Source organism: Phacochoerus africanus, chromosome 2, assembly GCF_016906955.1.
Source record: "Phacochoerus africanus isolate WHEZ1 chromosome 2, ROS_Pafr_v1, whole genome shotgun sequence".
In the NCBI taxonomy this organism is placed as follows: Eukaryota; Metazoa; Chordata; class Mammalia; order Artiodactyla; family Suidae; genus Phacochoerus; species Phacochoerus africanus.
Genome location: NC_062545.1, coordinates 42,733,826 through 42,758,773, shown reverse-complemented (window position 1 = coordinate 42,758,773; position 24,948 = coordinate 42,733,826). Strand labels below are relative to the sequence as shown.

General features: G+C 36.8%; 1 protein-coding gene across 1 annotated transcript in view; it reads right to left on the bottom strand.

The window, feature by feature from the left end:
• The window catches only part of MAN1A1 (mannosidase alpha class 1A member 1), a 165,922-nt gene that overhangs the window by 59,162 nt on the left and 81,812 nt on the right, over positions 1-24,948 (bottom strand). The window contains exon 5 of the mRNA XM_047759569.1: positions 11,707-11,801. Within this exon, the coding sequence (XP_047615525.1) occupies positions 11,707-11,801 (95 nt within the window). The remainder of the gene's footprint in view (positions 1-11,706; positions 11,802-24,948) is intronic.

The following is a 24,948-nucleotide window of genomic DNA, read 5'->3' as shown; positions in this document are numbered from 1 at the left end:
CTTTTTACAGCTGCACCTGTGGCATATGGAAATTCCCAGGCTGGGGGTTGAATCAGAGGTTCAGCTCTGGATCCAAGTCACATCTGGGACCCATGACATAGCTTGTGGCAATACTGAATCCTTAACCCACTAGGCGAGACCAGGGATCGAACCTGCAGCCTTACGGAGACTATGTCAAGTCCTTAACCTGCTGAGCCACGTAGGAACTCTGATCATATGAACTTTTGTGATATTATTTTTAAATAGTTATATTCAGTAAAAATGCAGCATCTTAAACAGCATGATGTATTTTGAGAAATAATATATGTGTATACATATAAATATATATACCTGTCACACTATTCTTAAGGTAGTATAAGCTTGACTTATATTCCTGCTCTTTCGGCTGCCATGCTCTTAAACACGTACAATCAGCAAAGTTATAGGAATTGGCACTGTCAGATATTAAAAAATTATGGCAAATTTCTATTTCATAATTCATTTATTTTCCAAAGTCCATTTGCAGAGTGCCAACCAGGTATAAAAAATCACTGTGCTGACAGCAGTTAGGGACAGACAGAGTGGGCCAGGATGTTCTACAGTTCTCTCAGGAGAGAGGATTTCAACCCAAGGGCATGGGCATAGAAAAACAGAGGGGAGAGAACACAAGAATATGTAATCATTTGTTCAAGGCATATGGATCATTTATAAAATCATCTGCTTTAAGGGCTTGGCAAGAAGATCCACTGACCTTTGGAACCAATGTAATCATATTTTGAAAGAAAGAAACACAACAAATCCAAGCTCTGTGGACAATGTACTCACACTCGATATTAGAGATAATATCCACCTTAAAACAGCTTATGTAGCTTTTATTGTACATCCGGGGGTAGAATAGATTCATGCTTAAATTTTGGAAAAACTGCTCACTGATAAAGCCATTATAGTAATTGCACTGGGTCTGTTTATTAATTTGTCACAATTAAGTCAATAAGAGCTTTACTAATGTCCTATTACTTGATTAGTTTTGAAAGTGATTATCTTAAGAACTCGACTTAATTGGAAGCCTCTCAATTTACAAGGTACATTAAACTCTCAGTAGCATCTTAAGATTATTCAACATATGCAGGTCAATTACCAGTAATCACTGTTTTGTACAAATGTTCCATAAAAACTATAGCATGACATGACAAAGAGGGAAAGTGAGATTTAATTAATAATGCCAGGCTCCAATTGACATTTCCAGGATAAAAGGGCAAACCAACATGAGCATTCATATAAAGTCTTCCTGAAACTGGGTCTCTTACTAAAAATCAAATAATGGAAAGCTAGCAACTCTACACCTTACAGATGAAGATAATTTGTCATGATTGCTAAATCATCAAATTGCACTCTCTACTCATGCCCAGCTGCACGCTAATTTCCAGATTAGTAAATTACAATTAATTTTTACTATTGCTCCATAACTTCTCTTGTTCCAGTTAATAAAAGAGACTGCAATAAATTATTGTTCATCCTAGTCTTCAGAACACATCAACTACAGCCATTACTGCATAAGCAGGAAACGCGGAGTGGTTAATACACCTGCCGAGATTGTGACTCCTTTAAAAATTATTGGCTGTAGCATAAATATTTTATATTGACCTTCCAATTCCCACTCAATGATTCAACATAGTTAGTTGAATATTTACAATGATTAACAATTATAAGGGCTGAGAAAGTGCGGTGAGACGCAGGCTGATTTTCAAACACCTATTCAAACAATTTTCATAACTAAACTTTTTAAAGGTCTGCCCCACAAGAACAATGTGAGCCTGGTCTTGAGATTCGCCACAGGAAAATTGATTGCTGTTTCATTAAAAACCTGGGATTGTAACTCCTTGAAAAGAGTATTCCACTGCTGACCTGTAAAGGCACTGTGTGAATTATGTGTTCTGACTTGTTCCTAATCTAAGTTCTGTACACAGAATACTTTTCAAATTGCCACGACTGATTGGCCCCCAATTGCGTGAACACAGTGAACAAAGCTGAGTCTGTAAAACACTATAGTTCCATGCATTTGAAAATCTTGAGATGAAAGGTTGAGTTTATTGCATTCAAATAACTATAATTGTCCTTAAACAAAATTTTCCTGGTGAGTTAACCACTTAAATGGTGGGGATCCTGTGGGAAAAGTCATGGTCCTATTTAACAATCCCGTCCCGTGGATTCTGTATCAAGAATCTATCTGCCAAAAACTGAAGAGTAAGGAAGGCCTCTTAACAGACTTCCCACACACCACAAATCGTTTTTTAAAGGATTTAAGTGATTCTCTTGGGAGAGATTGTCTCTAAATTGCCTCCACATCACCTCTGATACATTTCTGCACTTTACTCATGCTGTAACCGAGCCTTAAAGGCAGGACCTTATGGAAATCTACAAAAAGAATTTTTTTTCGATATCTAATCCACAGTTGAACAGAACATCAGCCAGCCTAGTACCTCGCACATGTCATTTTTCTGCCACTGTCTTCCCAAGAGTACAGAGAACAGACCACAGACCGGGATTCACGGAGAAGGAGGAGGGGTGGGGGCCTTAAGGAGTGAGGACTGTGAGAGCCTGTGTTCAGAGACAGATTAGAATCTGCTTCTTTCTCCAGGAAACAGAAGACCCTGAAAGCCCCATTTACCTGGGTATTAACTTCAATTATGACCAGAGGAGTGGGAAGAAAGAGAACAGTTCATCTAACATTAGGCTTTTCAAATTCCTATTGCCTCTAAGAAACACATGATTAAGGAACAGCAAAGCACCTTCTGCTGAGAATTGCTGGTCGCTTAAGTCTCAATAAAGGAGGCTACATACAAAGTGCATTTAAATTAAATGTTGCCATCCTTATAAATAAATGCCTTTAGTTTGGTCAGGCTACTGAGTACCTGGCATGGATGTAGTGATCTGAAGCTCGGAGAGAAGCCCACGTATCCTCTACCTCTGGTGGAAGGATAACCTCACCTCTTTTCTTGGGCTCTGGAATGTCCTCAGGTACAAGGACAGGTCACCAGCTGCTTTTAATAAAGTTGCTTTGCCTGAAGCAACAAGAATGGCTTTACGGAAATGGCTTTTTTTTTTTTTTAACAGTTATCCTGAAATCCTTAATTAAAAATGCTTTTTTATCCCTCTATGCTAAAATGGCCCAAATTCTGCTTTCTAGTTTTACTGGATTAAAAACATATATATTGCAAGTGGAAAAAGGACATGTAAACTCTTTTTTTGGGTAACTAATGTCTGGAATTATCTGGTTTCCAGAAGAAGCAACAAACTGCTTAGGCATAAATGAAAATGTTGAGTAATTATTAACAAAGGAAATTAATCATAAAAACAGACCCCCTTATCCCCCAACTCCACCCTGTGGATATTTGGAGTTAGGTGCCTCACTGAGCACCTCTGAGATTTAAAAATCTAAACAGCTCAGATGACTCAGATGTTTAGATTTAAGAATCTAAACAGCTTCTTCTATTACAATGGTTCTCTAAGTGTGGTCTTTGGAGCAGAAGCATCAGTTAGCCTCTCCATCAGTTGGGATCTGGTAAGAAATGCAAATGATCAATCTTGATGAAAAACCTGAATTCAGAAATTCTGTGGGTGGGGCCCAGCAATAAGCACTTTAACAAGCCCTCTAGGAATTGCCATTGTGGTTCAGTAGGTTAAGAACCTGACATAGTGTCTGTGAGGATGAGGGTTCGATCCCTGGCCCCAGTGGGTTAAGGATCCAGCGTTGCTGTAAGCTATGGCACAGGTCTCGGTTGTGGCTCGGATCTGCTGGTACTGTGGCTATGGTGTAGGCCAATAGCTCCAATTTGACTGCAGCCTCCTGGCAACTTCCATATATTGCACATGCGGCCGTAAAAAGAAAACAAAACAAAAAAAGCCCTCTAGCCAATTCCCATAGACTCTAAAGGTTGAGAACCACTGTTCTACTAAAGCTGGGTATTTTCAAACCAACTGTCTAATATACTTCTTTTTTTTGTGTGTGTGTCTTTTTGCTATTTCTTTGGGCCACTCCCGCGGCATATGGAGGTTCCCAGGCTAGGGGTCGAATCGGAGCTGTAGCCGCCAGCCTATGCCAGAGCCACAGCAACGCGGGATCCGAGCCGCGTCTGCAACCTACACCACAGCTCATGGCAACGCTGGATCCTTAACCCACTGAGCAAGGGTAGGGACCGAATCCGCAACCTCATGGTTCCTAGTCGGATTCGTTAACCACTGCGCCACGACAGGAACTCCGCAACTGTCTAATGTACTTCCTTATTTCAATAATTAAACTGACCATCAATGGGGAGGGAAAAGTTTTCAAAGGTAATTAAAAAGAGAAATGAAGCAATCCTTAGGAGAAAAATACTAGACTTAGAGCAGTGATTCTCAAATTTACATGAACACTGGAATGGCTGGAGGCTTAAAAAAATGCCAGGATCTTACTCTAAGCCAATTGAAACAGAGTGGAGGGTAGAGAGGCAATAATGATATTTTTAAAACGCCCCAGTTACACTAAAGCACTGAGAAGGCTGAGGATCACTAATAGAAAGTAACCACAGCAGTCAGACCCTTATTAGAAGTAGGACAGCCCAAGAACTAGAAAGTAGGGCTATGTGGATGTTTATAGCAAGAATATACACATCTTTTCATAGATTAGGCTTGTGCCATATTAATCAAGCACTAGCTGGCATGCAGGACTTGGGAAAAGAATATTACGTTTTATTATTACCTCACAGTCTTTTTAAATCCCATGGATTGAACTGTTCTTATTTCTAGAAGATAATTCACCAATAAATATAATTTGAGAGAAATTTGATCCTATAGGCTGATTCCAAAGTAATTAAAAAATAATAATTGTTTCAGCATGGAGCAACCACAAGCCTACACAGTGTATGAGGATATATTCTTTCCACAATTCTGCTAATACCATCTTCCTTCCCGACCTAGGAAAATGGAACTCAAGTTTAAGAATGCGTTAGAAGCAACGAGTGGCTTAAACACTGAGGATTATCATAAAAAGGCATCAGAACCAAGTCAGTTTTAGCTATATGCCATTTTACTGTTATATATATATACATATATATATATGTAGTTATATATACATATATATACACAGCACACAAAATATATACAGACATAGATATGTTATTTTATAATTTTTTTTTGTCTTTTTTGTTGTTGTTGTTGTTGTTGCTATTTCTTGGGCCGCTCCCGCGGCATATGGAGGTTCCCAGGCTAGGGGTTGAATCGGAGCTGTAGCCACCGGCCTACGCCAGAGCCACAGCAACGCGGGATCCGAGCCGCGTCTGCAACCTACACCACAGCTCACGGCAACGCCGGATCCTTAACCCACTGAGCAAGGGCAGGGACCGAACCAGCAACCTCATGGTTCCTAGTTGGATTCGTTAACCACTGCGCCACGACGGGAACTCCTATTTTATAATTTAAAATGACAATAAAACCATAAATTAACAATTACAATTTACATTTATTTCATGGCACTTTTTTTTCAATCTTCTACATACTAATTCATTTAGATTTCCACAAAAATGCCTTATGAGGTCATTAAGATAGATACTATCATTGCTATATTAGTTATACTTATGAGAAGACAAACTTAAGTGAATTTTTCAAGACCAAGAACTATGACAATGCTAATAAATAGTAGCTTAACTATGGTAATAATATTCTGATGTATGATATTAGTAACTTTGTGCATGTCAGTATTAAAACCTCAAGGTATGATTATTATTATTTCCTGAAGAGTATAAATGGCTGAATGAATTCAAACAGATAAAAGAGGGGAACTCAATATAACAAAATATTCCATTAGAAAAAAAAAAAAAACATAAAGCAGGTTAGTTTAAAATACCTGGAAAGATTGAAGCTTTTTTTTTTTTTTTACTTTTTTAGAATTGGTAGAACTTATGTTAACAGATCCATAAAACATAAATAAAAGATAAACTATAACACGCAGCTCTGATTTTATACTTGGGCTATATAACTGCAACAGAACATTTTTAGGATAACGAAGTACTATTTTGCTCCTTAGAATATTAGCAGAGCATTAAATAAGTTTGATCTATTCACATCGGAAAATTTGTTTCTTGGTATTTTTAACATTCTTATGATGTTAAAGTATGGAGTGACATTCTGTTTCATTTTAACACACTTCTTTCAAATCTGAAAACAGATACTTTAAAAAACAGGGAGTTCCTGTTGTGGCTCAGCAGAAACATATCTGAATAGTACCCATGAGGATGCGGGTTTGATCTCTGGCCTTGCTCAGTGGGTTAAGGATCCAGTGTTGCCATGAGCTGTAGTGTAGGTCTCAGACAAGGCTGGGATCTGTCGTTGCTGTGGCTGTGGTGCAGGCCAGCAGCTGTAGCTCTGATTTGACACCTAGCCTGGGAACTTCCACATGCCATGGGTGCAGCCCCCCCAAAAAATAAAAACCAAAAACCCAAAAAACCCAGCAAATTTAATAATGAATAAGTTTATATTTCTTTTTTTTTTGACCACACGTGTGGCATATGGAAATTAATTTCTGGGCTAGGGATTGAATCAGAGCTGCAGCTGCGGCAATGCTGGACCCTTAACACACTGTGCTGTGGATCGAACCCATGTCTCAGCAGCAACCTGAGCCACTGAAAAGACAATGTCAGGTCCTTAACCCACTGCACCACAGTGGGAACTCCAGAAGTTTATATTTCGATGGCCGAGTACAAATATAGGGAGTATATGGAAAATATTTTTTAAAAATATTTAACCTAATTAGTCTGTCTTTTGTAATTTGTGTCTATTAAAACTAACCAACTATAATTTAATATTTAAGCATTTTATACCACCAAAGTATTAAGAAACCCCAAAGGGGGGTTTGTTACAATATACATACTACATGCTTCATACAGGATAATCTTTCACTATTAGAAAACATTAAACTATGTACTATTCTTAATTAAGGCCCCATTTCAGGTTAAAGTAAAGCAATTTGCAATTTAATTATAATAATACAAACTGCAGTGTAACTAATGACATAGTATGAATTTCTGTTGGATAATTAGAGTAGACAGTAAATAAAGCTACACAAGGCAGGAAGTAAAAAACAGGTGAGGGAATTGTGGCTCATTCATTGCTTTGCTTTCTAATGAGAGCTGGAATAGAGGTCAGTCATTTCCTAGTACACTCCTTGATGAGTACAATAAAAGCACATGCTGTAGATAGTTCCATTAACCTAATATAACCACCAGGGACGTGTCAGTTCAGAGAGATCCACAAAGAGAAAGAAGTGCTAAAACTAACTCATAATAAAGACAGAATAATTGTTAGGAATGCCCAGACTATATGCCTTGTAATAGAAATGAATAATAGCAACACTAACTGTATTATTTTAAATTAAGAACACGCTTAGAAAACTCCAAATTAATGCATTTATTCTACTTAGCCTGAAATTATACCTGGAAATGTGAAAATGGTAAAACGCTGGATTTTACAAACCAGAGAGGTGATTTTTCTTCTTTAGGCTGGAGGAAAAAAAAATGCATAGGGCCTCTTGCTAATAGTAGTAACAAAATCAAACATTGAATTTTGACATTTTCACATTAGAGAAGTGGAGTTCTACCAAAATCTAATCTGTTAAAATGGTAATGTTTTCCTTTTATCAGAAGTGTTATATAACTTAACCCATCTTCATTCTACTGTCATACTGATGAAGCAAGTATGTTGTTCTAATCAGGTACTGTGCCTAGCTTCCAGGTATTTGTTCAATCAAATTGCCACTTGCTATTAACCCATTAATTTCAATTAACTTACAACTTAATATAGCAGCTCTTGAATTGAGGATGTATTATAGATGTAGCAGAAAAGATAATTATAACTTTTCTTCTGAACATATTTTGTGACAGACTTTCTAATGTAGGATATGAGTAAATTATTTAGGGTCTCTGCTATTCTCAGTTTGCACAAATACTGAAATCTAACTTGGCGTATTGGAGTTTGGGCTCCAAATATGTATTTACATAAACCTCCCTAATTCAAAATACTGCTTGCTTTAAATTCAACCTGGTGAGTACTTATTATCTCTCCTTGGCACATACTACCTTACATTTGTCAATTAAATGAATGAGTGTATAATATATAAAATATGTATTCTGCTTTACCAACTAGGCTGTGAATGTGAATATTCTGAGAGAAAGACCATGTTTATCATCTTTTTAAATAAAGTTAAGAGACACAGAAAATTTTCCCAGGACCTAGCATAAAATGTTAATTACAGCAGGGACTAAAATAAATGCTTATTTTTTACAAAGAAAGGTAAAGAAACCAATTATGTTTTTTTTTTTTTTTTTGGCCATGCCCATGGCCAAAATGCCCACAGGGCCAGGGATCGAACCCAAGTTATAGCAGTGACAATGCTGGACCCTTAACCCACTGGGCCACCAGGAAACTCCTCCCAATTATCTTTAGGCAATAACCTGAATACCAGAGGGATGTGAACAGATAATACCAATAAGGTGTTGGCAAAGACTCGCTTCTGTAACTATTTTCAAAATGGAGACGGAAGAGCAGAATTATGATATTACAGACAGCATATTGTGCTTTTCCCATCATAATTATTGCCAAGAGTTTCAAAGCCAGTCAACAGTGAATATGGAGCTATTTTAAAAAGCATCGTCAAGCACTTTTTTTCTCTTGGGCAACCTTCTTTAAATACTCCCTTATCCTGAGAAGGTAATTAAGAAAATATAATTTTGCCAGACATATTCTTCCCCACCTCCTTTGAAATGTCTACTGGTGACAGCCTTCAAAAAAACTAGAAAATAAGCTCCATGCCAGCTGTCCCTTGTCCCCTGGCCTGTACTGTGAAAATACAGAGATTCAGAGAAAACAGCATATATGTGCAGGTTGACATCAACAGCACATCTTGAAATGTAATTATTGCAGATAGAGCTGAAGTGCTGTTTTTGTCCCTGAGAGAAAATTCTTCGAGATGATAAATCAGGTTCGCAGCTGGAAGGAAAGAGGATTCCATGAGCATACTTGATTGGGCAAAGGGTTAGGAGGAATTTCAGTTGGTTGATATAACTATTAATTTTGCCAAGGCTTATTGTGTGAATTCATACAGGTTGCCAGAAAGAAATTAAAAGTGTTCTTATCAGTTGTTAAAATGATCACCTAATTTCCTCTAATTTAACTTGAAAACATTAGAGAATACATCAATGAAATGGCATATTATTTTTGACCCCAAATAATTTCCCTGTAGCCTTTGAAATTAAACAAAAGTTCTAATGTAAGATACTGTAAAATAATGTAAAATACTGTGAATTCAAAATAAGGTCTCCTGAAAAAAAGTTAAAAGCCCTAGTTAATGAATTTTCAAGAGATACAGATAAAAAGATAATAGAAGATTCAGTATTGAAGGGTTTTTAGAAATATTCCATTACGTACTGAAAAATATCTCCACTGTACACAAAGGATAGCTTTAACTAAGGAAAAATCCTCTTGGCTGTAAAAAATAAAAACTGGGTTAAATATGCTTTAAAATAATCCAATTTCCTATGCTTATTTCAAGGGAGGCTAGAATTAATTAAATGATATTAGCACCTTATAAAATAATCGACTGAACTTTGGAAAGATGTAGATCCCCATCTCTATTAGTTTTAGGAGGCCTTTATCTAATTCCATTACTTTTTAGGAAGCAATAATAACTACCTCCATAGCATCTTAGAGTAGAAAGTTGTAGTGATTATTCACTCCAGTATTTTAAACCTGGGGCCTTTAGGTCCTAGGTGGGCTCCTATTGTACTGTTACTTTTTGGAAATTAAGTAAAAATATGTGTAATCAGGAATATGTATTTTAAGAGGAGAAGGCCATTTCACCAGAATTTCACAATAAGCCATGAATCTGAAAAGGTTTTCCAAAACAAACAAACAAACAAACAAAATCTAGTGAAGTAGCCTAACTTTCAGTTTACAAATAAGCCTGGAGAGTTTAAATGATTGCTTTCAAGACAAACCTAGAATACCTATAAAATACCTAGAACCTGGTCTCTTAATCATCAACTCAGTGAACTATTACACCCACGTCATTCTTCTCAGAGGACAGGTAGGAAAACATGTGTTAAATGTGTACGGTGTTTTGTTAGATCTTATTTCAATAACAAGTGTAGTTTCAAGGTCAGAATACTATCTATAAATACAAAGCCTGAAGATAAGGAAGGTCATATAGGTGATCTACATGAGTCAAATAAAAAACTCGTGGATCTCCAAACACCATGCTACCTCCAAGCTGATCATCTATACCTACTCCTGCCTTAGGACCCTACAGCCCATACCATCTACAAGCTGACAGAGAAAGCAAAGGACCCCAAAGGGAAGAACACATCCTAAGATACCACATTATACAGTAGAGAACTACCTCAATTTAATAAGGTGCAGGGAGTGGACCTGTCTCACTGCCTCAACACCCCACCTCAACCCCAAACACACACACATAAACACACATACATACATAAAATTATAGACAGGTACAGGGTAACTTCAAGATACTGGTATATGACATACAAACACACACACAAAAGCATGACACTTAACTGATTAACCAGTTTCGTGATTCTTCATGATTAATTTTAGTAAAGATTGTCACTAAAATCAATAATTAAGAAGAAATGTGCATTAATCCTGCCAAGTCACCCTGTACATCCTCTTGGCGTTTCTAAAACAAGAAAGCTGTTTAATTTGTGCCTGTGAATCAGTGTGTGTGTAATCATCTAAGTACATACTCTAGCTATGGCATTTACATATGGTATGATGTTAGGCAAATGATTTAATCTCTGTGTGACTCCTGATTAGTAAAATGGGGATAACAACAGTACTGACATTACTACTGGTTTGTTCTGTGGATTAAATGTGGTAATATTTGTAAAGTACCTAGAACCAAGGTTCATATTTTATGAAGATAAAACAGCTATCATCATCATCATCACAAAAGATATACATGCAATTAATTACTCATGGGGAAGAAGGAGTTAAGAAGAAAGTTTTAAATAAAATTGTTTATTAACAAAATACTCAAGTTATCATGAAAATTTAAACTACTTCTTGGTAGAATACCATGGAATCTGTTCAGCCAAGATGTTTCTCAGGGCCATATTTTCAGGGACTTAGCACATCAGGGTTCTCCACCCAATGGAGGGAGAAGGATGGGTTGATCTAGGTCAGTGGAGCAGTTGCCATCCCTCTTATAATTGGGTGAGCAGCATGCTTCAATTACACCAGCTCATTCCATGAGCAATCTGATTAGTCTAGGTGTTGTAACTCTGATATCTCTGACAAGTAGCTTAACTGAAGTAAGTGATCTGAGGAAGTGGCTTCTTTGGAAGTGAAATGCTTTGATGACAATGTTACAGATAATGGGATACTCTTGGAATCTATGGAGACAGACAGTATCACTGATGCAACACCATCATGAAATAGTGAAAACCTCATCATGTCTTGTGTGGATCTCTCTTTTGGGGGTCATTCAATTCCATGATGGGGACCCATCTAAAGCCATGGAATACTGAAAACCACAAAAAACCTCCCAATACAAAGACACCAAGACACCCAATGGTATCAGTCACCAACATCATCCAAGTAATCATCCATCTGGTGTGTATTTGTTAGACCACAATCTTGAATATTTCAACTTAAAACTTTGTCAAAAATGAAGAGTGTTACCTTTTTATATTCAGCAATGCCCAAGGTATTCCAGAGGGAGTATAAAATGCAGGTAGCAATTTTACCCCAAGTTCCACTGCTTTCTTTCGAAATATCTGAAAAGTTAAACAGTTAAGTAAGCTACTGTTGTAAGCAAAACAAAATGTGCTATACTACTATCTCACATTGAGCACATTTCCACTTACATTTTTTATATGAAAAAAATAAATTTTTTCAGAATAATAGAATTACCTAGGAAAATAAGAATGGTTCAGGGCCCATTGTGCTGTGGGGCATTTATTACCAATCTCCGTTGCACATGAGAACCATGTGGGAGATATAATAATAATAATAATAATAATAATAATAATAATAATAATAATACTGATGTCTGGGTTGCACTCCTGAGATTCTAATTTCTATGGTTTGAGGCTCCCAGATCGGAATTCTTTTAAGCACCACAGGTGATAGCAGTGACTCCAACGTGCAAGCCAAGGTGAGAACCACTGTTGTTGGTGGCTAAGCCCTGGAGTGAAAATCAAGAGCTCTGGTCCTATTCCAGCTTCACTTATTTACTAGCACACAGAGAAAGGAGAAGTTACAAAAAGATATATTCTTATAAGTAATCTAAATGTCCTATTAGCCCTTTGTCATTTTAACTTCCTCTGACATTAAGTGTAGCTGAGGTGGAAGATAAAGCACTAAATTAGATACCAATTCTGCCCAAAATTTAGCAAAGAATGCAAATTTAAGCACATAAATATCTGGAATGCAGATACAATGAGAGCCTGATGTAAAATCGTCTAGGAGTTCAGATCCATCTGATGGAGATGGATTTCAGGTAAGGGTTGTATGTAGCATGTAACAGGGATTAATGACACTCGAGACGGACATGAGTGTGGGAAGTAGAAGGGCATTCCTGAAGGCTTCAGTGGAAGAATATAAGCACAGACACAGGCAAGTGGGGGCCTGCAGAAGAAAGGAAATAGGTGAGCTTGCTTGTCAAAAGCAAAGGAGAACAGTGGTACCTAACATACACAGCGTGGGCCATAGCAGGAAGGGCCATAAATACAAGGCTAAGATTTTATTCAGTTACAATGGAAAAATATTGAAAGTCCTTGAGCAGCCAGTTTACTTGAGCAGAACTATGCTTTAGGGAGATTAATTGGGTGACATCCAGTCGCAGTTTTAGGTCCAAAGAAAAGCACTGAGTTAATTCATTGAAGGAAGGACTGTTTCAGCTTTCCTTGCTCCAGCTGTGGCAGCAAGCGGGTAGCCTGTCCTTTCTCCTTGCCATACGGCATGACTGAGTGCAATGGGTCGGGGACTTACTATTTCCTTCTGCCTCTTCCTCAAACAGGGGAAATATGAGAAAGGCTGAGAGAGCCCTGGAAAGCAGGGGAAACGGAAGCAAAGTCCTCTGCCAGCAAGGGAAAGCATTCCTTAGAGCCACTGTCAAAGTCTTGTGTGGCTTCTCCAAAGGGGAGGGTTCCAGTCTATAAGCCCTGCCCCAAGACCTGAGCTTCTGCACAGAGACATCCAGGCACAGAGGATTCCAAACTAGAGATAATCCAGCAATACCAATGTGGACACTATTTCTAAAGTCCTACTCTTTTGGAATCTAACTGTTTGTAATGAAACTCAAGAAAACCATAATGAGTTTTCAGTTACAAATCTGGTCGACAGTCAAGATAAACCAGTATTCTTCTGATACAAATGGACACAGACCTCTGTAATAAGTAAGGCACTAAAAAATAGGGGTATCATTTTTTCCCACAAATTATTAGTATCAGTCTCTTAAATTTTAACCTCTCTGAGCTCTAGTAAATTTTCCTGTGTAATAAAAAAAAATCACCAATTAAAAAAAAGACAATTTCTGGAATCAACAATGAACAGTGAATAGAAGATGAGGAGAGAGAAAAATATACCAAAAGGCATGTTCTTCCTTTCCTGTCTCTGTCCTATCTTAGAGAATTCCAAGTTCTCTTTTGCTATAAGGGATTATCCAATTGCTGCCCAGCCATCTGCTAACTTTCTAGTTTCCACCTAACCTTTAAAACTGTTAATTAATTAACTCCTTTTCAAGAGATTTACATAAGATGGAATTCAGACTTGTAATTAAAACACCACCATGGATATTATAACCATACGGCATGGGAGTTAAGGGCTCAGGCTTTGAAGACACAATGCCTGCATTTGAATTTCAGTTCTACTTTTTTGAATTGGGTAATCTTGGTCAAATTGCTTAATCTACCTGTGTCTAAACATCCCCATCTATAAAATGGGGATAAAGATAACATTTGCTACTTTAAAGGTTGTGGGAAGAAATGAGTGAATTATTATATTTACTGACCTTAGAACATATGGTAATCAGCCTAAAAGGTTAGTGGTAATGGCAATGGTATTTCCCCAAGAACTTTCCCTACTGCCTGAAATTCTTTTTCGTCTTGTCTTTAACCCAACTGCTGTTTTGTTATGTTCTACTCGGGTTCCCTATACATGTTTGTGTGTGTGCGTGTGCGTGCATGCGTGTGTGCACATAAGTATGCCTCCCCAAACCTCAGACACATACTCTTAATCACAGGCATTCAATCTCAAGAGCTAAACCCTCAGTTTCACCGCCATTTGCATTACTTTTCATTTTGGCTCTATTTCTGCACTTATACACTCACATCACAATCTGGGCATCTTGCTGTCTTTTGAAACTTAACACGTCCAAGATGAAATCCATCACTAATGTCCAAGGCAAATTTCCCCAGTTCTATCACTGACACTACTGTTCAGCCAGTCCCTGGGGCTCAAGAGAGCACCCACTTTGACTTTTGATTTACCACTCTTCAGTTATTAAGCATCAACATGAAAGTTTGAGGAAACACCTCAAATGCAGCCCATTTCCTTTCTGTGATATGAACATAATAGTCCATATTTCCATCACCAGGTACAATGAAGGTACACAACAGCAAAGAAGATCCTTCTACCTAGCCTTCAATTCTCCAGGATTTCCCCTTCTGTCTCCATTAGGCTGTATCTACATTACCAAATTTCTCTTTTTACCAATTTTCTTATTCAAGAAACCACAATGATTCTCTCTGTTGTCTAAAACATCAAATCAGAACAGATCTATGGTCTTTTCAATGACCTCTATGAGTCAAACCATCTATTATCTTCTGTTCTTTCAAAGATCATTCTGGCTCCAACTTGAGTCTTCAGGGTCTCAAATACTCATTCAAGTTCAGTCCACTTTAGCACCTTTCTTAAAAAATGTTTTTCCCCTCAGATTCACTGAGATATAACTGACATATAAATTTGTGTAAATTTAAGGTGTACAACATGTTGATTTGATAACGTATATACTGCAAAATGATTACCACAGTTAGCACTTCCATTTTCTTGCATAATTACATTTTGTGGGTGTGTCATGCCTTCTTAGCACGTTGATTTACACAGTTAGCTCATTCTGAAACACCCTGTTCTGCCTCCTGTTGGCCAATCCAAATGCACCCATTCTCCAAAGCCCTGGTCAAGTCCCAATTCCAGGCAAAGATCTTTGCCTTCTTTGAACTTCTGCACTGACAACGGGCATCACGCAGCACAGCATCTGATTATAAAAGATGAGATCCAGATTTCTAAATGTCTTCTTGTGTTACTCTCCTGTATCCCAAAGTAGTTTTCTTTAAAAGTAGAGAAAAAAATTTTCATTTCTCCTTCACTGCCTATTACACATATCCAACCCAGATTTGGTCCTTTTGAATTAATTATTGGTATCACCACAGTATGCCTATGAATAGGAGGTGGGAAGATATTTATAATCTCAGTTAACAGATAGGAAACAGCAACCCTTCCCATCTCAAGGTTTCAGCCTTTGCTGTTTCCTCTGGCTGCAATGCGCTTTCTCTACCACTTTGCATGCCTCTTTGCCTACCTCTTAACTTCAGGAATCTACTTAAATGTCCATTTTAAGAGAGGTCTTTCTTAACAACCCCACGTAAAGTTGGCCATTCTTATTTATTATCATATCACCTTGTTTATTTCCATCCTACTCTTCATCACATCCTAATTATCTTACTTGCTTAGTTGTTATCTGCTTGGCAACCTCACTAGACATAAGCTTCATGAGGGGAGGGACCTTGTCTTTTTGTTGCTGTATGTATGCACCTAGTATCCAGCAAAGTAGCTGGTATTCAATAAATGTTCATTCAATAAATGAATGAATGAATTAAATATTAATAAATAGACCTGGAGCACTGTAATGAGAAAACACTAACATTCTAGTATGTGCAAAGTGTTCTATCCTATTCCACTGGCTTCCATTGTCTGCAAATAATTATATCAAGAATTCTGGAGTCTCAAGCTTGGGCACAATTACAAAATAATTTTTGGATGAAAATATTAATTAACTTATTGATGCTTTAAATGAAATCATACCTAAGTCTAAATCAATTCCAATTCTTAAAGTCTGATTTACTACCTCCTCTTGAGACATGGAGAGAGGTTAGTTACTTGGAGCAGGAATCCAGATTCTCAAAAAGAACATCTCTCTACCCAGAATGGGGAGTAGTAAAATTCCAAAATATCTTACAAAGTTAATATTGTTAAAATAAGGAAGGCAAAATGTCACGATCATTCTAAAAGGCAGCTAAGTTTTAACTAGCATGTCTTAGATAATGTGCTCAAAAGCAAATGATTATAAAAAGCACTGGTCCTTCAGTGTTCCTTCAAGTGGGGCAAGGCATTTTGGAGGGGGCACTGGACGTGGGCCAGCACTTGGATCCTAGGATTGGCTCCCTTACTACTGACCTGGGCCCCCACTTAACTTTTCTGGTTCTTAGTTTTCCCAGTGAAATGGGAAAGCAGGGCTGATCATTTCAAGTTTTGATTTATTCCTGAAAACAAAACAAAACAAAACTAGCACTCAGAAGTCACAAAGCTAGTACTAAAATGAGACTGGCAAAAAGGCAAAACTATCATAATTTTTTATAAAGATAGAAAATGTTAATTTGCCATCCAATTCTTAGTCAATCTCAGTTTCCATGGCTTGTTAATACTTATATTTGGTAGGGAGGATTTTATAAAGTTAATTAAGAAAGCAAGATGAAAAATGACAGGTGATAAGATGTAATTCATGCTAACAGAAGACATATTCTTTTTTTTTTTTTTAAATGAACATTAAAAGGAAACAGGGTTTGTATTTCCCGTTGTGGCCCAACAGGTTAAGAATCTGACTAGTATCAATGAGGATGTGGGTTCAGTCCCTGACCTCACTCAAGGGGTTAAGGATCTGGCGTTGCTGAGGTGGCTTGGATCCGATGTGGGGTTGCTGTGGCTGTGGTGTAGGCTACGAAATGTTCTATCCTATTCCACTAGGCTATTGACCTTGGCCCAAGAAATACCATATGCTACAGGTATGGCCATAAAAAGCAAAAACAAACAAACAACAAACCCAAAAAACAAAAACAAAAAAAACTAAACAGAGTTTTCTGTGCAACTTGGACCAATCAGCTTGAAGTGGGCAGACATCTAATGACCAAAAGGAATCTTCAACAAGATTCCCTATTATAGAGATTCTGATTGCTTTCATATCAAAAACCACAACTAATAAAATGTTTTGAAAGAAGGATGGTAAAATATGATGAAATAGTTTCTAAAATAATCTTTCAAGCACATAACTTACAAATAGGTTTAAATAGAAACTTTTATGGTCTAAAGTTAAAAATTTCAAAATAACTACATCCAGACTGTATCTTTTCATTGTACTTAAATAACATCATCACAGTCTTACTGCTGTTTTTGGCCAAAAGTTTAAAAAACTTGAGATTTTAGAATCTATCAAAAAAAAATTTATCTTTTTACTTTACCCTCACACATAGGATTAGACAAGGCTGCAAACAAGATGTATGGCTTTCTTTGCCTTTCTAGTTTGCAGATCCCTGAAGAACTGTACAAGAATATTTATACACTAGAGCAAAGAGTAGGCAAAGAAAAAATGAATAAGAACAGACAGCTCTGGAACGAACCAGTTTCAGTTCAGACATGCTTCGGTCTGAAATTTACAATTAATATCAAAGTCTTTCTTCACATGCTTATGCTGAAAACTTCACTGTTAAAAGATCAAAACACTAATTCCCCATTAGTACAAGCAGAGTTTACCTATTACTCATTTTTGCTACATAAAGCTTTCAGCACAAGATGCTGTAGATATGATAAATATCTTTGGCTGAAAATAACTAAAAAATAACCCATATACTGTTAGCTGAGTTGATTAATGCACATAACATGGGTTATTTCAGTCAAATTTAATCACCCAACCAATAAGTACCTATTCAGCTACTCTGGCTTTTCAATTTAGAGTGAAACTTTGAAAGCTTTAAATATTTGAATAAGGATAAATAAAAATAGTTCATCCAGGAGAAATTTAGAGCTGGAAGGGACATCAAAAGTCATCTAGTTACTAAATTTTGGTTTACAGATGAGGTAACTGAGGTTCAGGGCAGCCTTTATTCCCTTAATTAAATGCTCCAATGTGGGATGGTTTGAAGACAGCTATAGCCCAGGGAATGCCAGCTTCAGGCCGTTTCAGATACACATAATTCTTCTGATCTGGAGGGAAATCCCTTGGGAGTACCTTACATGTAGTGTGCACACATCTTTCACGGCCTCTTTCTAATCTTTCCATTCTCTCTCTAATGAATCAAAACCCCAAACTGAAGATTTTCTAAAGTAAAATAATTACTTGCTGTACTTGTCAAATTATGCTATGAACTTCATTTCTTAAATTTATAAATTCAACTAGATGAAAACTTTTGTCAACTGTTTTGTTTTTCTTTCCTGTACTTGAGTACAATTCAGCCTCTAAGCCATTAGATGAAGAGAGAAGTCTTCATTTCCCTGAAAAATTAAAGCGTTAACATCTCCCTAACTTGTGTATTCAAAATAACAAGGACATGTATGTTAACCTGCCAGTAGCCAGAGGTCACAACCAAGAAGAATCGATATAACTTAGACTTGAGTTCCTAATGTATGAAAGCACAAAGTTTGCATGAAAAATAAAACTTCTGGTGGTGTTCCCATTGTGGCTCAGTGGTTAACAAATCCGACTAGGAACCACGAGGTTGTGGGATCGATCCCTGGCCTTGCTCAGTGGGTTAAGGATCCGGTGTTGCTGTGAGCTGTGGTATAAGTCGCAGATGTGGCTCGGATCTGGTGTTGCTGTGGCTGTGGCGTAGGCTGACGGTTACAGCTCCGATTAAACCCCTAGCCTGGGAACATCCATATGCCATGGGTGCAGCCCTAGAAAAGACCAAAAAAAAAAGAGGCTTGAGAAGTCCTAAGAGGAATTTTCTTGTGATGTGCAGGTTAAGATCTGGCATTGTCATGGCAGCAGCTTGGGTCACTGCTGTGGCACAGGTTTGATCCTTGGCCTAGGAACTTCCACATGCCACAGGTGAGGCCAAAAAAAAAAAAAAAAAAAAAAACTTCTGGTAAGTACAATTCAAAAAAATCTAGATGTAGAATGCTCTTAGTGAACAGGGATTTTAGACTTAAGCTAGCTTTTCAAAGATATTTATTCTCATGAACAAATTAAAAGCTAGTGAAACTTTTTAAAAGATTGCTTTCTACTATCCCTTAGTCAAAATGAATAAATGTTGATAAAGAAGTGAGTAACACTGCATCCTGATACTGATTTTTTTCCCCCTGAGGGTTCAATGTCACTCCCCAGCTCCTAAGTGGGGAAAATTTTTATAAAGTTAAGAGGGCATGATGAAAAATGGGGAGAATTTCAGGCTATTGTTCAAGGGACTTATCACCAGCATTCATGTGGGCAGAAAGCACCTACTCCTGGAAGTGGTCCTGCATTTTCCCCTGAAGCATAAGCCAGAGTCAAGGTGGCCTGGTACAGGCACACTGAACAGGGCCTCAATCCTAGTTCAAGGTCTATCACTCATCTGTTCTGCCACAATAAAGATGAATCATTTCACTTCTCTAATCTTCTTTCTTGTACAATGAGGGCACTAGATAAGACACTTTCTCAAGTACTTTTCTCCTCCATAGCAAATGGTTTTAAGACTTAAGAAGAACTACTTACTACAAGCTTCCCAATGTAATAAGGGCTATAAGGCAGGTATCAGAAAAATTAAGATCCTTGATCTCAAGGAACTTACAACCAGGAAGGCAAGTCAGCCGCATAAAATTATATAAGCATAAAATACACACCAGAAAATAACAATGTGAAAACATATACACAGAGAATAAATTGAGTGATATAGGTTGTAACCATGGGGATAAAACAAAAAAAGAGACGGAGTTAGGTTGTAGGGAGAGTAATACTGCAGAGGTGGTACTTATGTGGGTGCAGATGTATGTTTTTCTTTGGGGAGGTGAGTATGTACACATTTATGTACACTTTGAATTAATATGGTGGAGGACAGGCGATAACACAAAAAGGGAGAGCAAGGAGCCTGGCAGAGAGCAGGGTAGAGATAGGTTAATAACATCTAGAAAATGGTAAGAAAAAAACAGATGAAAGAAGGCAAGCTAATGGCTTTAACCATCAGGGACAGAAGTTAAAGGGTTGGTTAAAAGAGCTCATTAGTTGGGTCAAGAAAGTCCCAACACTTAGGATCTTGGTGCCCCCACTCCGCTAATTTATCAGTGAAAAGATGTCTTGATCTTCAAGGTTTTGAGAGACAGGGAAGGGGGAAAGGCAGTGGTTCTCATTGGTCATGGAACTTTTCTCAGTTGTAAGGGCACAGATACACAAATAACAACAAGAAACATTACATTGACTATCTGAAAGGAGGACCCTGAGCAATAAATTAGGGTCCTTTCTTTTTTTTTTTTCTTTTTTTTATATAATGGTTTTTATTTTTTTCCATTATAGCTGGTCCTTTAAAATAATATTTCCTCAAGAAGAAAGTATACATGCTGTAGAGATAAATGGGGTAGAGGTCAGGCTAGGAAAAAGGTAGTAGTATGATAATAGAAAGTTATATCTCCTTCTTCATATACATCGATATGAAAGTTAAAAATGCACAGAAAAGGAGAGGAAAACCAATGGCTAGACAGTTCTCACGCTTAGAATTATCGTTAGGGGTACCACACATTGTGTTATCTTAGATGTTCTAACACCTAAAGCACTTGCTCAAGAACAGTAAGTAAATAACAGCATAATAGTCCAAGCCATCATACAAAGCTTAAAGATGGGGTTTTGAGCTAATCATTCTATTTCAATTTAAGTTTAAAAAATGGGCAAATTGCCAGCATAATGATTTGAAAATATGCAGTTTATTGTTAATAGTAGTTAATGTTAGGTAAGTATGCCATAGTTTCTGAACATATGTTTCACATAATATTATCTTTTTTTTTTTCAAGAAAACATAACACCCCCTACAGACTAGGGAATTATGAAAACATACCCCTTATCTGGTTATTATTTCTAACAGCATTTGTGGGAACCACTACATAAAGGTTGTGAATATGTGATATCATAGAACTAAAACTGAGACTGCTTTGTTTACTATTATATTTGCAGGCAAACATCACAAATTATTTGAAATATACAAAATCCAGGCTTAGAAACCTTCATTAAAAAGAAAGATAAGAGGAAGAAAATGACAGCCTCATCTATGCAAGGATATTGTGATGTTCTAGCATTTCTGAGTGATGAGGCGTTCTCTGCTGGTGAATTTTACCAGATACTGAATCTCATCTCTAAAGAGCAATGGAATATTTATAGTTTAACCTTTTTATTTGTATTGGTTTTAAAAACATGTTGATATGTTCTTTTGATTTAGGGCAACGGACATGAATCCTGTCTTGGTGACTCAGCATCAGCATCACATGCAGACACTGTGCTGGGGCTGGGAGATCCACTTCCTGGTCATCAGCAGACTTGAGAACTCAACCCCCTCTTTGCCTCAGTTTCTTAATACTGAATAGGGATCATTCTCCAAGTCGCAAGATGATTGTATGTGATATTTTAAATGCAAAAGTGCTTTTTAAAGAGCATACTAGTTGTATCATCATCATTACTTTTCCCTCAGGGATAATTTAAGCATGTCAGGCTTTTTGTCCAAACACTAAATGGTCCCAAAACTGCTGAGCTTTTACATTTGCTTTCTATAGTCCTACTGTTTTTTCCTGTTGTTAGCTATCTGTTAATTACAGTGAAGACTTCTTGCTATTGTAGTGTATTTGCTCTCCTTCTGAACTGTAGACTAATTTTGCAAACAGTTGTTTGGACCAGGGCCTTGAGGATAAGTCAGATATTTCTTCCAGGTCTTTAAGCTAGGTATGAGCTTCAGGAAATGTGCCCTCTTTTTTGTTAGATGACTCTATAGGTATGAAAAAGCACTGAATTAGTATATTCTTTAGGAGTAAGAGTTTGCAAGTTTACAGAGTAAACTAAATACCTATGTCTACATAGGTTTTGTTTGCCTTTTATAAAATGCAAAATATAAGCCACTCCTTTTTCATTCTATCTAAAGTAAATGTAAACCAATATGGTTATGCATCTATTCCCATTAAAAGTTTTTTTTTGATTTCTGTATCACCTTCCTTTATTTATTTATACACTGACCTCCAAAGTGCCTTTGGACATAGAGTTCATGATTTCATATATAGGTTGATGGATGAACATTTTAGGTTGTCAAAGGGTGATGTTGCTGAACACAAAATTTGGCAGAAGTACTATTTTTGTTTTATGTTTTTTGCTCCCCCCCATGACCCAGGCAAGTTCATTAACCTCTCTTAGCCTCAGTTTCCTCATCTACAAAATAGAGAAATATACTTTTGCACTTCAGAAGTCAGAAAATTTCTCTTTTCTTTGTTCTTTTTTCCAATGCCAAAATTAAAAAGTTTTATTTTCTTATTATAAAATGAATACAGTCTCATTATGTAAAAATCATAAAATTAAACAAAGAGACAAAAAATATAGAACCCCACTAATTCTTTCCACCCAAAAACAATTTTTGTTAACATCGTATTTATCTTCTAAATGGTATTGATTGCCTTTCTTTTGAAAAATGGCATCTTTCCATATATACTATTTTGTAATGCTTTAAATCTACCTCCAGCAACTTAATCTACATTAAATACATCACTCTATATCTGAGGTCAGCAAACATTTTTCTGTAGAGGGTCAGGTGGTAAGTATTTTAGGCTTTGCCAGACACATTCTCTTTTCCTCATGGTTTTTGACTTTTTTTTCTTTTATAATGCTTTAAAATGTAAAACCATTCTTAGCTTTGGTAGTACAAAAACAGATCTCAGAATGAATTTGTGCTATAGTATGCTGACCCTGGTCTTACACCAATGGATACATTCCTGTAACATCTTTTTTCAAACAGCTATATAGTATTCCAGTAGGGACATGTCAGCACCTGGTTACCAGTACCCTATTATTTGACACTTCCATTTCCACTGTCTTTATGTTGCAAATAGTGGTGAATAAACATCTCTATACATACTAATCTGTATGTATGACTCTTTCCTTGGGTTGAATGTTTGAAAATGGAATTTCTGGTCAGAGGTCATTCACTCATTCACTAACTGTAGCTGTAGGGTCAAAGCAGCCATAGGCAAAATATAAATGAGAAGATGTGTCTGTGGCTTGCCAACTACTGGATCATATTAACTTGACTGAAAGCATCTTAAATATTTTTCATTTAAATTAAGAGATTTTAAAATATATTCATATATCCAATTTCATGAAAACACTACCATGTTTTTAATAGATTAGAGTTATATTCTTACAGTCTCATAAATAATTCCATGAAATGATGCCTTGTACTAATAACAATCACCATCAGAATGCAAAATGTCATATAATTCAACACTTTTCTTAATAGAAGAGTTTTGAATATATCAAATTGAAATAATTTGGGGCACATTTCCTCTTTAAAATAGAGACATAGATAATAAGTAACATGAAATGTAATTTATCTTGTCAATTATGGCCACTCATACTTTCTGAATGCTTTTTAAAGCAATTTCACACATGCATACTTCAACATGGTTTAAACTTTCTAAATTATAAGCTCTCAAAAAGGAACCCGTTCTATAATTCTGACCTTTTAAATATGTCAATTCATTTATTCGACAAATATGTATTGAGTACCCCTGAGTTAACTACATGCCAAGGTGTAGAAGGCACTCGGAATACTTAAGTAAACAAGAGAGTTGTGGTCAATGACTCATAATAGCACTTGTTTTTGAGGTGTGACAGTGAAAAAATATTCAGAGTAGTATCTTATGATATACAGGGAAGGCTCAAGTAAACATTTCTCCAAAAGGAAAACAAAGATAAATATGATACTGTTGTAGTACTGCACAGGATAAGCAGACAAGTCTTTGCTATTAGTCTGACCATGTAAAACTGGCACAGTAGTTTGATATACAGAAAAACAACTACACAAAACTGTCAAGAAAGTTATCATTTAGGTGTTCCTGAAGATCTTAATTTCAGCTTTAGATGAAAGACTACCTCCAATATGATCTATGTACATCATATGTAAATTTATTTTGTGTCTGTGTGACTAGGCAACATCATAAAGGTTGTCATTCATACGGGAATCACCTGCAGCACTTAACGCATGACCTAGTAGATCTGTTAAGAACAGACTTCAAGGGAGTTCCCGTTGTTGCTTAGCTGTAATAAATCCGACTAGTATCCACAAGGATGTAGGTTCCGTCCCTGGCCTCGCTCAGTGGGTTAAGGATCTGGCTTTGCTATGGCTGTGGTGTAGGCCAGCAGCTACAGCTCCAATTTGATCCCTAGCCTGGGAACTTCCATGTGCCACAAGTGAGGCCCTAAAAAAAGGAAAAAAAGAAAAAAAAGGAACTGACTTCAATAGAAAGCACTGGAATAGTCCTTAAAAACAAACAAACAAACAAACAAACAAAACCTCATGGACAGAGAAAGAAATACTGCAGGATATCACTTACACGTGGAATTTTAAAAAAGCAAAACTGTCACTATATGCAGATGACATGATACTATACATAGAGAACCCCAAGGACTTAACCCAAAAACTACTTGAACTGATTAATAAATTCAGCAAAGTAGCAGGATATAAGATTAACATTCAGAAGTCAGTTGCATTATTTTTGTATACCAGCAATGAAATATTAGAAAAGAAATACAAAAATACGATACCTTTTAAAATTGCACCTCACAAAATCAAATACCTCAGAATACACCTGACCAAGGAGGTAAAGGACCTATATGCCGAGAACTATAAAACTTTAATCAAAGAAATCAAAGAA